This window comes from Macaca thibetana, chromosome 1 (genome assembly GCF_024542745.1).
Source record: "Macaca thibetana thibetana isolate TM-01 chromosome 1, ASM2454274v1, whole genome shotgun sequence".
Classification (NCBI taxonomy): Eukaryota; Metazoa; Chordata; class Mammalia; order Primates; family Cercopithecidae; genus Macaca; species Macaca thibetana.
In genome coordinates, this window is record NC_065578.1 from 200915329 (window position 1) to 200931873 (window position 16545).

General features: G+C 49.9%; 2 protein-coding genes across 2 annotated transcripts in view; one reads left to right on the forward strand and one right to left on the reverse strand.

Annotated features, from left to right (window-relative positions):
- GALNT2 (polypeptide N-acetylgalactosaminyltransferase 2) overlaps nucleotides 1-16545 on the forward strand; it is a 1373297-nt gene that overhangs the window by 514866 nt on the left and 841886 nt on the right. The window lies entirely within an intron of this gene.
- Nucleotides 7595-10443, reverse strand: ACTA1 (actin alpha 1, skeletal muscle). Its single transcript, XM_050769286.1, has 7 exons — nucleotides 10332-10443; nucleotides 9320-9460; nucleotides 8889-9213; nucleotides 8617-8778; nucleotides 8341-8532; nucleotides 8068-8249; nucleotides 7595-7989 (listed from the first exon to the last, which is right to left on the reverse strand). Exons 2-7 carry the CDS (start codon nucleotides 9446-9448, stop codon nucleotides 7846-7848), a joined length of 1134 nt encoding a protein of 377 aa, XP_050625243.1. The 5' UTR covers nucleotides 9449-9460; nucleotides 10332-10443; the 3' UTR covers nucleotides 7595-7845.

Here is a 16545-nt window from a genome sequence, read left to right on the forward strand (position 1 = left end):
AGTGAGCTGTGATCATGCTATTGCACTCCAGTCTCAAAAAAAATTATAGAGCAAGACCCTGCCTCAAAAAAAAAAATTATAAAAAATAAAAATTAAATAAAATGTAAAGAATATCAGGAAGTTCTGACATCCTAGTTTTTGCTTACAAAAAAATTTGCTTCTATTAAAAGGCATGTAAAGTAAAATGCACATCTTAAGAGTATAGTCCTGAATTTAACCTGTATATCCCAACCCTTTATCAAGATACAGAACATTTTCATCACCACCAAAGGTTTCATAATGCCGGTTCTTAATTTCCTTCTCTACTTTCCAGAGGCAACCACAGTTCTAATTTTTTTTTCCTAGTTTTGCCTATTCTCAAATTTCATATACATGGAATATTACAGTATATACTTCTCTGTGTAAATTTTCTTTTACTCAGCATATTCTAGGGATCCATCATGTTGTTTTGTGTATCCATGGTTTGTTCCTTTTTTTTTTTTTTGAGACGGAGTCTCGCTCTGCCGCCCAGGCTGGAGTGCAGTGGCCGGATCTCAGCTCACTGCAAGCTCCGCCTCCCGGGTTTACGCCATTCTCCTGCCTCAGCCTCCCGAGCAGCTGGGACTACAGGTGCCCGCCACCTCACCTGTCTAGTTTTCTGTATTTTTTAGTAGAGACGGGGTTTCACCGTGTCAGCCAGGATGGTCTCGATCTCCTGACCTCGTGATCCGCCCGTCTCGGCCTCCCAAAGTGCTGGGATTACAGGCTTGAGCCACCGCGCCCGGCCGGTTTGTTCCTTTTTATTGCTGTGTAGTATTCATTATAAGCCTACACACAGTTTGTTTCTTCTTTTTCTTGTTGATGGATACCCAAGCTGTTACCAGTTTCTACTTTTATGAATAAAGCTGCTATTAGCATTCTTGCTCAAGTCTCTGTTTGAACATATGTTTTCATGCTTCATGGGTAAATTTGTAGGGGTGAAATTCTCAGGTATTAGAATAGTTGTATATTTAGTTTTATAGGAAACTGCCAAATGCCTTTCCAAACTTGTTGTACCATTTTATATTACCACTTAACAGAGTATGAGAATTTCAGTTACTCCACATGCTTGCCAATATTTGGTGTTACCAGTCTTTTTAATTTTAGCCATAATCATGGATGTATAGGAATGTCTGATATATCTTTTATTTTGAATCTTTCTGATGACATCAAGGGAATGGGCACTGTTCAAAAGGGAATGTCAGCCAGGAGCAGTGGCTCATGCCTGTAATCCCAGCACTTTGGGAGGCTGAGGTGGGTGGATCACTTGAGGTCAGGAGTTTGAGACCAGCCTGGCCAACATGGCAAAACCCCGTCTCTACTAAAAATACAAAAATTAGCTGGGCGTAGTGGCAGGAACTTGTAATCCCAGCTACTCAGGAGGCTGAGGCATGAGAATCACTTGAACCCAGGAGACGGAGGATGCAGTGAGCCGAGATCATGCCACTGTACTCCAGCCTATATGACAGAGTGAGAGAGACTCTGCCTCAAAAAAAAGGGGTGGGGGGGATGTCCCACAAATACAACGTTACCCAGCATGCTGTTGACATTGTTACAAACAAACAAGTTAAGGACAAGATTCTTGCGGAGATAATAAATGTGGTTATTGAGAATATTAGGCACATAAGATAAATTCCTAAAACACATTGAAAAAAAAAAAAGATCATGGCTGGGTGCGGTGGCTCACGCCTGTAATCCCAGCACTTTGGGAGGCCGAGGTGGGCGGGTCACGAGGTCAGAAGATAGAGACCATCCTGTTTAACACGGTGAAAACCCGTCTCTACTAAAAATACAAAACATTAGCCGGGCATGGTTGCAGGCACATGTAGCCCCAGCTACTCGGGAGGTTGAGGCAGTAGAATGGCCTGAACCTGGGAGGCGGAGCTTGCAGTGAGCCGAGATGGCATCGCTGCACTCCAGCCTGGGCGACAGAGCGAGACTTCGTTTCAGAAAAAAAAAGAAAGACAGAAGAAAGAAAAAAAAAATCAGTAAAAGAAAGAAGCCAAAGAGAAAGTTACCTGGGTTCAACTGAAACACCAGCCTACCTTATCTGGAACAGCACACTTCATGAGAACCGAAGAAGCCTGAGCTGCTGGAACCTATTCTCTATGAAATTGTGGCATAATAGGTGTAAAAAAATTAAGATTTCTGATTGAAGAAGAAGAGGAGGAGGAGGGAAGGAGGAGGAAGAGGAGGAGTAGGCAGGGAGGATGAGAAGAGGAGGAGGAGGAAGAAAAGAAGGAGGAGGAGGAAGAAGAAAAGAGAAGGAGGAGGAAGAGGAGGGAAGGAGAGGAGGAGGAGGAGGGCGAGGAGGAAGGCGGCAGCCAGGTGAACACACAGAGATACATTGAAACACATGGGGAAGAAGACCATGTGGAGATGAAAGTAGAGGTTGGAGTGATGCATCTACAAGCCAAGGAATGCCAAGAATTGCTGGCAACAACCAGAAGCTGGGAGAGGATGGAAAGTTTCTCCCTCAGAGCCTTCAGACGGAACCTATCCTGCCAGCACTGGGATTCTAGGCTCCTGGCCCCCAGAACTGTGAGAATACACTCCTGTTGTTTGAAGCCACCCATTTTGTGGTACTTTGTTACAGCACCCAAAACAGAACACAGGCACCACGTAGGAAACTGGAGAAAATGGGGTGGTAAAAGGCAACCCTGATTCTATTCACACCCATGAGAACCACCAATATCATCTTTGCACCCTTCAAAATTTCCCTTTCCCTCACTCACCATCCCTAGAAATGGTTCAATATCAGAATAAGCCATTAAGAAACTGACAAGGAAGGCAGGGCCAGTCAAGGGCTTGGGGCTCCTTCACCCAGTGATAGGCCCTCCAGCTTCCTATGTGATATGAATGGCCTTGGGGGAGCCACCCATGTTCCCTTCTCCCACGAGCTACCCTGCAGTTGCTTCTGCCACCTCACACCCCTTTTGGAAGTTGCAGCTCATGGCCTGCCTGAACAGGGCTCTGGCTGGGAGTGACAAGGATGCAGGTGGACATGGGACCCACGTGTTCCCACCATGCCACCTGTCTAAACAACAGAGCAGGCTTCCTCAGCTTCTTTTTGAGAGCCACATTGAAGCTCAAAAGTTCATGGTAGCTCCTCAAAAGCCCTGGGACATGGCAACAGTGGTAAAACGAATGCTTTCCAGAGGACACAGCAGGACAGAAAGGAAATGGAAATGACAGAAAGGGAGACAAAGAGCAGAGGCAGGCAGGCAGGCTGACCCCATGGGCAGAGCTCATTTCCCTCCAGTCCTTCTGGCTGAGGCGCTACTGGATGAGGCCATGCCACTTTCTGTGTCCCTGGAGCCAGGGAGAGAAGCAGGCCTTCTTGAGCACAATAAGGGATGTGTTTCCTCCACAAGAACCAGGATCTGGAACTCAGCCCATCTTGTGAGAAAGCAATACTGTGCCGTGGAGCAGCCTCACAGCCACAGCTAACTAAACAGAGTGAGAAACAGCACAGAACCCACAGAATCCACACAGTTCACAGTCAGGGTGTGCCCCCACCTCCTCTCCACCAGTAGCCCCCAGTGTGCTCTGTGCCAAAAAGAGACTCAAGAAGAGCCTAGTGCCATGGCCCATGCCTATAATCCCAGCTACTAGACCAGCTGGGAAACATAGTGAAACCCTGTCTTAACAAAGGGACAAGCACAGTGGCTCACACCTGCAATCTCAGTGCTTTGGAAGGCTGAGGCAGGAGGATCGCTTGAGCCCAGGAGATCAAGGCTGCAGTGAGTTATGACTGGACCACTGCACTCTAGCTTGAGTGAGAGAGTGAGACCCTGTCTCTAAAATATAAAAAATAAAAATGAATTCTAACAGGAAGCGCCAAGGCATGAGAGGCTAGTCGTGGTAAGGATCATGGCAGCAGACTCCTAAGGATGGGACATATCTTGGCCTTCTCTGTACCCCTTGCACATAGAGACTGGGCAATATGTCCAGGCATGGTGGCTCACACCTGCAATCCCAACACTTTGGGAGGCCAAGGTAGGAGGATCAGTTGAGCCCAGGAGTTCAGATTGGCCTCGGCAACATAGCAAGACCCCATCTCTACAAAAATAAAATAAAATAAAAATTAGCCGGTGTGGTGGTACATGCTTGTAGTCCTAGCTACTTGGGAGGATGAGGCAGGAGCATCATTTGATCCCAGGAGTTCAAGGCTGCAGTGAGCTATGATCACATAACTGTACTCCTACCTGGGCAACAGAGCTAGACTCTGTCTGCAGAAAAATAAAACAAAAAAACAAGAAGCTGAGCAATACAATAGTTCACTAACCCTTTGTACATTCGGCCACATCTGAGGTGAATGTGATAGGCCTTGGGACAGATGCAGCAGGAAGGACCTTGATACCCCCAAATTCTAATCTTCAAAGGTTTAAATGAGAGAGCCCAGGGTGCGCCCCAGTCCTGAGACCTTTCAGTCTTTTTTCTCAATCCTAGTCCCACACTTCAATCCTGACACCTTTCCTCTTTCCATTTTCTTCTTTCCCCTATCTTTCTCCTCCTGTGCACTAGTAATATAGATTTAGTGGGGAAAATGTTAATGGCAACTTAATGAGCTTTTATGAGAAGGAAATAAGTCCAGTTAGATCCTTGATGAGTCCTTTTGCCACGTCTAAGGAAACACGATAAGCAATAGGTGGGGGGAATCTCTGTGGCCTTCACTTCTATCATAGCTCTAAATGGCTTCTCTGAGAGGGCTTTTCAGTGGGAAGTCTGCTGTGGTATAATCCCCTCTGCAGGGCCCAGCACAGTGTTGCCACACAGGGTCTTGGTTCTTGTTGCCACAAACACCGTGTAGCTGCAGAAAATAGTTATTTCTGTCCTCATATAGTATAAATATTTGTATATGTTCTGGATTGTTTTTAAAGATTCATTCCTGACCACACCATACCACAGAAAAAACTCCTCTTTCGGGCCTAATACTGGTAACACAATTTACAAAATATCTATAGCCACAACCCAATATGAGAGCAGAAAAGATATGGAATACTCATAAAATGCAAGATGCTTGTTTCCTTTTGGAGAAGTGTTGGAAGAGAAATGGCATTTTGGCCAGGCATGGTGGCTCTTGGCTGTAATCCCAGCACTTTGGGAGGCCAAGGCGGGCAGATCTCTTGAGGTCAGGAGTTTGAGACCCGCCTGGCCAACATGGTGAAACCCTGTCTCTACTAAAAATACAAAAATTAGCCAGGCGTGGTGCGCACCTGTAATCTCAGCTACTCGGGAGGCTGAGGCAGGAGAATTGTTTGAGCCCAGGCGGCGGAAGTTGCAGTGAGCTGAGATTGAGCCACTGCACTCCAGTCTGGGCGACAAAGCGAGACTCCATCTCAAAATAAATAAATAATAAATGACATTTTTTAGATTTTGTGCATTTCCAGTGAAAACATGTAATTTATAATTTTTGCACTTATTTTGGTAAAACAGTAATATCAGTAATGGGTTTTAAAAATTGGTGCTTGACAAAATACTATCACAGTATATTGAAAACTTCTGTCAGTTCTAAACTATTATGAGTCATTTACAGATTATGATCATAGGAGAAATAGGCCTTATATATCTTACTTAAATCCCAGTTGATTTAGGTTTCTGGTTCAAACATCATTAGCATGACAGTCAGCTAACACATGTAATAGTGATACTTTACCAGGCTGATGGCTGCATGAATTTATTTATTTATTTATTTATGAAACAGGGTCTCACTGCCCCCAGGCTGGAGTTCAGTGGCATAATCTTGGCTCACTGCAACCTCTGCCTCTTGGGGCTCAAGTGATTCTCCCACCCCAGCGTCCCCAGTAGCTGGGACTACAGGTGCACACCACCATGCCCAGCTAATTTTTGTATTTTTAGTAGAGACAGGGTTTCATCATGTTGGCCAGGCTGGTCTCGAACTCCTGGCCTCAAGTGATCCTCCTACCTCAGCCTCCCAAAGTGCTGAGATTACAGGTGTGAGCCACTGCACCTGGCCACAAATGAAATATTTAAGCTATGTGTTTATAGGTTGTGTTTGCTCAGATATGCCTTTCCATATTCAATATTACTAATATGCTGGTGTATTATTATATCAGATATGTCTATAGTGGTTAATATTATCAGCAAAAGCGGTATCTCTCTGAAAGACTAGTATTTAGCCCATTTTTAACCTTCATCCACCCCGAGTGGGACAATACAAGGTTTTCAATGAACATGGTATTATATAATTGTTTTATTAAAATCTTAAATTTTAGGATTATTGTCAATTCTCTTGATATCTGGATTTGACAGTACCACACCCTTGGAGGCCTCAAAGATTTCTGAAGTTTTTCAATAAGCCAGAAAATGAGGGATAAAACATATGACTATCTGGCATATAACATAGCTATTTTGTCAATTGCAGCTATAAACTTATTTACAAACGAGTTTATTACTTTGAGTCTGAATTCGTTGTATTTAGGGGCCACTGCTCTTGAGAACATTGACTAGGAAATTTTAAGTTCATTTTAAGGAATAGGTATTGCACTCTCCCACAGAAATTCAAACTGTTGATAAATTTGGTGCCTTTAAAACTTTTTTCGGAGGGGGAGGGTGTACCTCCTTCCCTTGCTTACCTCTCCATCTTCCAGTGCCAGCCTCAGCTTCCCACCCTGCGACGCTTCTTTGCTGCCCTTCTTTCTGGAGCTCTCACTTGGCCCTTCCTTGCTTCCTCCCCAGGCCCTGCAGGAGGGGGTGCTTCTTTCTACCAGCAGCACCTGGTGTGAAGGAAAGGCCTTCCAATTGGAGACAGACAGTGACGGTCTTCACTTGCAAATTAAAACTCATTTATTAAGCCTGGACATAGTGGCACAGAACTGTAATCCCAGAACCTTGGGGGGCTGAGGCAGAAGCATTGGTTGTGGCCAGGAGTTCGAGACCAGCCTGGGCAGCATAACAAGATCCTGAGACCCTGTCTCTACAATAAATATAAAAAATTAGCTGGACGCGGTGGCACATACGAAAATATTAGCAACTGGGGAGGCTAAGGTGGGAGGACCCCTTGAGCTCAGTTAGAGGATACAGTTGGGCTCTGAGTGCACCACTGCTCTCCGCCCTGGGCGACAGGGGCAAGACCCTGTCTCTATTAAAAACAAAAACAAAAACAAAAACAAAATGACTTGTTAAATACAGAACACAGCCCCCTCTCAGATCTGGAGATTCAGTAAGGGAACACCGTAGGCGGAGCTGAGATGCCCTCTGAGAAACAGCTCTCCGGCCCCAGCACCATGGTCAGCGCCCGCTGCCAGAGGGGCCCAGGGCCACCAGCCGAGGCCGCCGCCGCAGGGCTGCAACTCTTGGGAGCGCTGCGCAGAGGAAGAAAGCTGCCTCACCACGCCCCAGAGGGTCAGGTCAGGCCACCAACAGCTGCCAGTGATCTGGGATGGATCTGATCCACTGGGGAAACCGGCAGGGGAGCATGGGAAGTTGTAACTTTTGTCTTCCAGGGAGCCCATTCATTTGGGGTATTGTGAAAAGTGATTAAGGAGGATGTGGGGGGATGGGAATCCCTCTTCTGGCTCCACTCCCACCCCAAGCAAATAAACACGACCACTTTACGCAGCTTAACAGAATGACTTTAATGCTTCTTCAAGTTTTCCATTTCCTTCCACAGGGCTTTGTTTCGAAAAATAACAAAATGAGGTAATAAGTTAATGTATGTACACGTTATAAACACTGTGTCAGTTTACGATGGCAACAAAGGAAGTTGTTACAAAGAAAGTGAATGCGGGGTGGCTGGTCAGTCGCCAGCCGATTGAGCAAATTCGTCGTCCTGAGAAGTCTCGCGCTGGAGGTGGAGTGTGTCTAGAAGCATTTGCGGTGGACGATGGAAGGGCCGGCCTCGTCGTACTCCTGCTTGGTGATCCACATCTGCTGGAAGGTGGACAGCGAGGCCAGGATGGAGCCGCCGATCCACACCGAGTACTTGCGCTCTGGCGGGGCGATGATCTGCAAGACAGAGCGTGAGGTGGGGAGACCTCACCCGAGAGCCCACCCCGCCGACAGCCCGCGCAGGCCGCCGCCCACCTTGATCTTCATGGTGCTGGGGGCCAGCGCGGTGATCTCTTTCTGCATGCGGTCAGCGATCCCGGGGTACATCGTGGTGCCCCCCGACATGACATTGTTCGCATACAGGTCCTTCCTGATGTCGATGTCGCACTTCATGATGCTGTTGTAGGTGGTCTCGTGAATGCCCGCCGACTCCATACCTGGGGACCGCGGAGGGGAGCGTGAGCGGGAGCTCCGGGCGCCGGGGGCCGGCGGGGCCTGGGGTAGGGGGCGCGGGCGCGCGGGGCTCACCGATGAAGGAGGGCTGGAAGAGCGTCTCCGGGCAGCGGAAGCGCTCGTTGCCGATGGTGATGACCTGCCCGTCTGGCAGCTCGTAGCTCTTTTCCAGAGAGGAGGAGGAAGCGGCCGTGGCCATCTCGTTCTCGAAGTCCAGGGCCACGTAGCACAGCTTTTCCTTGATGTCGCGCACGATCTCGCGCTCAGCTGCGTAGGGTAGAAGCAGGAGAGGAGCCCTCACTCAGGGCCCGCCGCCGGCCCTCCCTCCCGGGGTGTCGGGGCTCCGCGCACCTGTGGTCACGAAGGAGTAGCCGCGCTCAGTGAGGATCTTCATCAGGTAGTCGGTGAGATCGCGGCCCGCCAGGTCCAAGCGCATGATGGCGTGCGGCAGCGCGTAGCCCTCATAGATGGGCACGTTGTGGGTGACGCCGTCGCCGGAGTCCAGCACGATGCCTGTGCGCGCGGGAGAGAGTGAGTCGCTGGGGGCGAGACCAAGGCTGGGCGCTCAGCGCTAGGGGCGGGGGCGGGGGCGGGAGAGGGGCCTGGGCGCAGCGGGCACTCACCGGTGGTCCTGCCGGAGGCGTAGAGGGACAGCACGGCCTGAATAGCCACGTACATGGCGGGCACGTTGAAGGTCTCAAACATGATCTGGGTCATCTTCTCGCGGTTGGCCTTGGGATTGAGGGGGGCCTCGGTGAGCAGGGTGGGGTGCTCCTCGGGAGCCACGCGGAGCTCGTTGTAGAAGGTGTGGTGCCAGATCTTCTCCATGTCGTCCCAGTTGGTGATGATGCCATGCTCGATAGGGTACTTCAGGGTCAGGATACCTCTCTTGCTCTGAGCCTCGTCGCCCACGTAGGAATCTTTCTGACCCATACCAACCATGACGCCCTGCGGATCCGAGACACCACGCACCCATTAACGCCGCTCCGGGTGGCACCAGACTGGGTTACGCGGGGACCCCGACCCGGCTCCTTCCGCGGAGCGGCAGCCTGACCTGGTGTCGGGGGCGGCCCACGATGGACGGGAACACGGCCCTAGGGGCGTCATCCCCGGCGAAGCCGGCTTTCACCAGGCCGGAGCCATTGTCGCACACGAGGGCGGTGGTCTCGTCTTCGTCGCACATTGTGTCTAGTTTCTGCAAGGACAGGGAGACCGCGAAGAGGCGCGGTGCATCAGCGCAGACGTCTCAGCGGCAGCGGGGGAGGCCTGGCCGGCTCAGACGTCCTCCCTCCCCAGGAACCTAGGGATATCCCATGCCAGAACCACTCAAATTCTACCAGGGCGGCGACCAGGGGTTCTCTTCCTGAGCTTTGCCCCTGGCTAAGGGCTGCCCTGCACCAGGAAAAGGGGCACAAGGTCATGAGACCACACTGAGAAGTCCTCTGTCCACACAGCCAGGGGAACATGTCCCCCAAGACCTGTCTGCCCTCCCTGCCTGACACCTGCTCCAGGAGCTGGACGCTAGTGCCCATGCTCTCTGCACCTCCCTGACCACATCTGTCACCTAGGAAGATAAGGCCTGGGCACTGCCTGCTCGCTGGGCCAGCGTGAGGGTGGAAGGAGATGCCCATGGGAAAGGCGTTGGCACCCCATCCAGGGAAGAGTGACCTGTTAGGAACCCTATGACATTTCAAACTCAGAAAGGGCCTTTTTGCCTGTTGGAAACGGAGCATGGGTGGTCCTGGCTGCTCGCTCATTAGCTCTAGCGCTAGTTCGGAAGGGAACTGCCTTGGCGACAACTAAAGCAAAACCGTTTATCTCCCTAGGCACATCCTACATGCCGCATAAAGCAGCCCAGAGGGGCTAGAGAAAAATCTGGAGACGTCTAATTTCCAGAGTCTGTCTTGTCTCCTTTTTAAAGCGCATGTAGCTCCGGAGACGAGGCACAGCGCTCGGGGCGCAGGCTTGGGGCTGACCAGGTGAACCGACTGGGTTCTGCCCCGGAGTCCTTCAGGTTCCCCTCGGTATTCCCCTGTCCCCCTGTCCCCTCCCAACTCCCGCCCTACCTGGGCGGGTAGCTACAACTGCTACTCTCGGCTCGGGCCCTGGTCGCCGCGGGAGGGAAGCGAGGCTTCACTTGGCGCTGTCCGCTGCGGTGGCCGCTTGTCCCTCTGCTCAGGTTTTATATAGCCCGCGGGCACTCCCTCCGCGCCACCCCGCAGGAATGTCGCTGCCCTTCTCCTGCCATATTTGGGTGTTGGGCACTAGAGCCCCCTCCCTCGGCCGGTTCGCGGCCTGGGCCCCCGCCCGGGTCCCCTGCGTTGACCAAAGAAGGAGCGGGTTGGCCCGGTCCCAGGTAACGCGGGCCGGGCCGTATATGGAGTGTCTCCCTAGCGGGTTTGCCCCTCCTGACCCGACCCAGTTGCCCGCTGGAGGGGATGGGGTGGGGCGAGGGTCACCGCGTGCGCCGGTGGGTGCATGTGTGCGCCTGCGCTCCGGGAACCACACCTGTTCCAAAGGCCTCCCCACCCATGCCCACTCTGAGCGCCCTGGGAGCTCGGGAAGGTGCCTGACTGCTAACTTCCAGTATTTCAACTCCTCTTCAGGTTCTTTGCTCAGATTCCCAAACTCCCACTTGCGACTACCGGGAGGAGGGAGACGTGTGGAGTGGTGGGCTTGGGCGGATTGGAGAAGCCGTCACTCCTGAGCCTCAGGCAGGGAAGGAAGGCGAACTCCCTCCCCCTTACGCCCCTGGAACTCCATTTCTCTCTTCCCACCCCTGAGCTCCCTGAATCCAAAAAGCTGAGCCACGTCGACCCCTTCCCCCACCGCACAGAGGGCCACTGGCGGCCGGAGGGCGCGCAGCTGTCGCAGGACAGACAACTGGCGGGGGGGTAGGCGAGGGCGGAGCGCCGGGGAAGAGGCGCGGGGGCTCCCGGGGATAGGCCCGTCAGACGCAAAGCCTGGGCACACGGAGCTGTCCGCCTCAGGGACGCGCAGAGTACTTGGGTCTCCTAAAGGGATTGAAGGGGTGAGGGTTCCCCTCCTCTAGGACGCACTGGCCCCAGGTTTTGGTGGGCTGAGGCCCTCCCCCAACGTCTTCGGTGGCACTATGTGTGTCCCTCTCCTGGGGCTGAAAGACGAGGGTCATAACCCGGGACTGGCTAGACCTGGAATGGAGGTGGAGATGGGTGAGGGGCTCTTCCTAGATGAGGCTTTGCTGGTCCTTCCTGCCAATAAAGGGCGGGGGGAGAGGGGGGCAAGTACGCAGCACTCTAGGATGGATGGCAGTTTTTCCTTCTGCAAAGGCTGAACAAACTCATCTTTATATTTAGAGGATGATGCCTGCCAAGGCCGGGCTGCCTCCCAGTCCACCTTAGAGTCATCACCTACCAGAGCCTGCTGCAGGTTCTATTTATATCACTGATATATGGGGCTATGCCTTTCAGATTTTCTAGAAGGATTTGGAGCTACTTATGGTAAAGTACAGTGGGGGTCAGCAGAGGTTACCCAGCTGGTGCCTGTCTCTCTCTCTCTCTCTCTTTTCCCCAAGACAAGGACAGTTCTAACCTTGTGGAGGGCACAGGAGGAGCAGTCTTTTGTGATGAACTCAGTGACATGCTTTAAGGGGGTACATCAGTGATACGGTGTGGGCCAGAACAGAATCACTCATTTTTCTGGTGTGCTTAAGTGCTCCTAAAATAGTTGCAATTCACATTTGGTAGTGGAAATCAGCAACTGGGACAGGTGCGGATTCTCTAAAAGGGGGATAGAAGCATATGTGACCCTCCTCTGTAGCCCACATCATGGCAGCTCATCCTAAAAATAAAGAAGTATTAACAAAAATGTTTTAGTGAATAAAATACTACCCTCCTAAAAACAATCAATTAAAAAATAAGGAGTTTGGCTAGTATAGGGACTACGTGGTGAGTATAAAGGCTCCTATGGTATCATATTTAGTTCTTCCAAGTATTTTGGAGAATAAGTGAATAACTGACAGAACTGTATTTCATTTTTAATATCCTGTGTCCTCCTGTGTCAGCGAGTAGTGGAGGTACTTGAAAAAAACCACCTGGCAAATGAGTTGCATGTAACATAAGGGGACTAGCTTACATTTAGGCCTTGAAAGTAGGAAATTTGCTGCCGTTCACTGGATACCTCAATATCTGTTCGCATTCCAAAGGAGAATGGGACTGTCACTATTTTTCAAAACTCTTGCTCAGTCCAACTCTTACCTTTCCTTACAGAAAGCTTTTCTAAGCTCAGTCTGTTACATTCAAACCCACACTAAATGCTGACCATGATTAAAAACACTCACAAGCGAACAGAGACCTGCTAGTACAGCAAACTGTGGGAGATGGCCCCTGAAGTGGCCAGTTCAGGCATCTGTTCCCTGCCCACATGATTTGCAGCTGGTTTAAATAGTCCCTGACAGGTCACCACAGGCCACCCTCAGTCCCATTCTGGTCTTGTTGCATTCTCATTGGCTTAGAGAATAGACTGAACGGTGGGTGGCAGAGCCACGTCTCCATACATGTATGTTTTGGGGGAGCGCAGCAGCGCCCTGCACAGCATTTTGAGAACTGTCACTAAGTAAAGGTCAGCCATGTAGGGTGTGCTTGACAGGGAGTTCCTGCTTCTAAGTTTTCAGGTGCAGTCTCAGCTCTTCATACCCTGGTGGGGCCCTTCTGCTACCACTACGCCAGTGTGTTCGCACTTCCCTTCTCTCCAATCGTGCCACTCAACCGTACCCCAATCTCGCTCAGTCCCAGTCTTCCCTACTGTGTTTCCTATCAATTTAAACAGGAATTGGTAAAACACTTCATAATATGCTTTTATGTTTCAATTAACCTTTTAACTATCCTAAGGTAAATAAGATAGGTATTACTCATTCCAGTTTTTTTTTTTTTTTTTTTTTTTTTTTTTTTTTTTTTTTTAAAAGAAAACTGAGGCTTAATGAGTTAAAACACACCCCAGGTTCCACAGCAGCCAGTGGAGGAGACAGGCTTGGGCTGTCCTTCCTTCTACTGCCAGTGGCCAGGGAGGGCAAGGACTGCGGCTTCTCTCTAATCTTCCCCAACACTGAGTACAGTGCAAAACACAACAGGCCCTTGAGGGATCTTTCCCAGTAATGAGCCAAAGCCATCCTAATATGAAAAGTCATGGCTTCCCCAGAAACTCAGCTTTGAGGGGCTGGCTGGGCACTCCAAGTTAGAGACATTCCAGGGACTGGGTAGACAAAGACAAACTCATTCTCCTTACAAGCTACTTAAAAAGGTCGGGTCGGCCAGGTGTGGTGGCCCATGCCTATAATCCCAGCACTCAGGGAGGCTGAGGCGGGTGGATCACTTGAGGTCAGGAGTTCAAGACCAGCCTGGCCAACATGGTGAAACCCCATCTCTACTAAAAATACAAAAATTAGGCCGGGCGCGGTGGCTCAAGCCTGTAATCCCAGCACTTTGGGAGGCCGAGACGGGCGGATCACGAGGTCAGGAGATCGAGACCATCCTGGCTAACACAGTGAAACCCCATCTCTACTAAAAAATACAAAAAACTAGCCGGGCGAGGTGGCGGGCGCCTGTAGTCCCAGCTACGTGGGAGGCTGAGGCAGGAGAATGGCGTAAACCCGGGAGGCGGAGCTTGCAGTGAGCTGAGATCCGGCCACTGCACTCCATCCCGGGCGACAGAGCCAGACTCCGTCTCAAAAAAAAAAAAAAAAAATTAGCCAGGCGTGGCGGTGCACGCCTGTAATTCCGGCTACTTGGGAGGCTGAGGCAGGAGAATCACTTGAACCTGGGAGGTGGAGGTTGCAGTGAGCCGAGATCCTACCACTGCACTCCAGCCTGGGCAGCAGAGACCCTATCTCAAAAAAAAAAAACAAGAACAAAAACAAAAACAAAAGGTTGGGTCAACTCCTGGCAGTCGCAAAAAAAGGGCTTGGATTTTCTCCTTTTTCCTCCTCCTGAAGCTGGTGGTGTGTGCACTCATGGCCACCTCCAAGAGCCTGTTGATTCATTGGAGCAGTGCCTACTCTTCAACCTCCTTTATACCCAGAATATCAAGAACTGGTTAGGAGCTTGCATTCTGGAGTCAAGCAGAGCTACATTTACCTTCCCCTCTGACTGGCTATGTGATCTTGGACAAGCGACTTTCCAGAAAGCATTCTCAACTCATGATATTCCCTAAGACTGATTTGAGGATTAAAAGTAGGGGAGAGCTGAGTGTGGTGACTCACGCCTGAAATCCCAGCACTTTGGGAGGCCCAGGTGGACAGATCACCTGAGGTCAGGAGTTCGAGACCAGCCTGGCCAACACGGTGAAACCTGGTCTCTACTAAAAATACAAAAAAATTAGCTGTGCATGGTGGCGGGTGCCTGTAATCCCAGCTACTAGGGAGGCTGAGGCAGAAGAATCTCTTGAACCCAAGAGACAGGTTGCAGTGAGCTGAGATCATGCCAGTACACTCCAGCCTAGGGACAGAGCAAGACTCCGTCTCAAAAAAAACAAAAACAAAAACAAAAACAAAAACAAACAAAACAACAAACTAGGTGAGTACCTGAGACATATGAAACATTCAGCACATGATGCCATGTCTTGCTTCCAATAACTAAGGGCTTGGGGCAGATGCACACAGTGCAGTGGCAGGAAAGGCGAGAAAAGAATATTAGAAATTGGCCTGCTCAGTATACACACATCAATGTCACAACTGAGCAGCGAGAGTCAATGTCATGTTCACCGTATTTGGAGGGCATAAAGATTTTTGTACAAAGATTTATTCTAGTATTTAAAATGGTCAAAACAAAACAAAACAAAAAAACCCACAAAACCCCGTGTGTCTTAATTTTTGAGAGAGAGATACAGCAAGAGGCTGTTACGTTAATTATGGTTCTGCCATATGGTAAAGTATCACGCATTTAAAAAAATTGTATTCTAAAGAATAATTAAGATGGGCATTCTCAAAGGGGGAAAACTTGGTTCTTAGGGAGTGAAAAAAATTCAGCTAGTACAATGGTTTGTGGCTTCCAAAGGCCACAGTATATTTAAAAGATAGTCCACCAAGTGTGGTGGCTCACGCCTATAATCCCAGCACTTTGGGAGGCCGAGGCAGGCAGATCACCTGAGGTCAGGAGTTCGAGACCAGCCTGGCTAACATGGTGAAATCCCGTCTCTACTAAAAATACAAAAATTAGCCAGGCGTGGTGGCGAGTGCCTGTAATCCCAGCTACTGGGGAGGCTGAGGCAGGAGAATTGCTTGAACCCAGGAGGCAGAGGTTGCAGTGAGCTGAATCCATGCTACTGGACTCCAGCCTGGGTGACAGAGCAAGAACTCCATTTCCAAATAAATAAATGAATGAACGAACGAATGAATGATATATAGTAGGTGTGTGGTATTACACTTTCTTTGGAGTGGGAGGTGATTAGGAAAAACTGTCTAAAAAGGCTCCTCAGGAGGGGTGATTCATTTTCTACAGTGTTTTTCTTAAAATTTAGAATTACATATTATTTGAGACAGGGTCTTAATCTGTCACCCAGGCTGGAGTGCAGTCGTATGATCATGGCTCACTGTAGTCACAAACTCCTGGGCTCAAGCAATCCTCCCAACTCAGCCTTCCAAGTAGCTGGGACCACAGGCACACATCACCATGCCTGGCTAATTTTTGTAATTTTTTTTTGTACAGACAGGGTCTTGCTATGTTGCCCAGGCTGCTTGTGAACTCCTGAGCTCAAGCGATTCTCCCATCTTGGTCTCCCAAAGTGCTAGGATTACAGATGTGAGCCATCATGCCTGACCCAGTATTATTTTTTTTTAATGTATGTTGGCTTTTAATCAGTGGATTTGTTTACACGGGTGTGTGTGTGTGTGTGTGTGTATATATATATATATATATATTTATTTTTTTTTTTTTCAGGCATCCTCAGGATAACATGTCAGGAACAGGCTACACTGTTTTTAAAGTTAGCCTCAAAATGTCCAGGTGTGTAGGATGTAGGTGGGTGATGTTAGGAAAACTACAATTCAGCCCCTGAAGTAAAAAAAAGAAACACAGTTCAATCATTAAAAACGAAAGCCCTCGGCCGGGTGCGGTGGCTCACACCTGTAATCCCAGCACTTTGGGAGGCTGAGACGGGCGGATCACGAGGTCGGGAGATCGAGACCACCCTGGCTAACACGGTGAAACCCCGCTCTACTAAAAACACAAAAATTAGCCAGGCATGGTGGCGGGCGCCTGTAGTCCCAGCTACTCGGGAGGCTGAGGCAGGAGAATGGTGTGAACCCAA

What these genes read in the sequence shown, in the direction of transcription:
- ACTA1 (XM_050769286.1), bottom strand. Translation starts at nt 9,448, where the DNA reads ATGTGCGACGAAGACGAGACCACCGCCCTCGTGTGCGACAATGGCTCC. An exon ending in TGGGCCGCCCCCGACACCAG is followed by an intron (nt 9,214 to 9,319) that starts GTCAGGCTGCCG and finishes TCGGATCCGCAG; the next exon opens with GGCGTCATGGTTGGTATGGG. An exon ending in CCAGCACCATGAAGATCAAG is followed by an intron (nt 7,990 to 8,067) that starts GTGGGCGGCGGC and finishes TCTGTCTTGCAG; the next exon opens with ATCATCGCCCCGCCAGAGCG.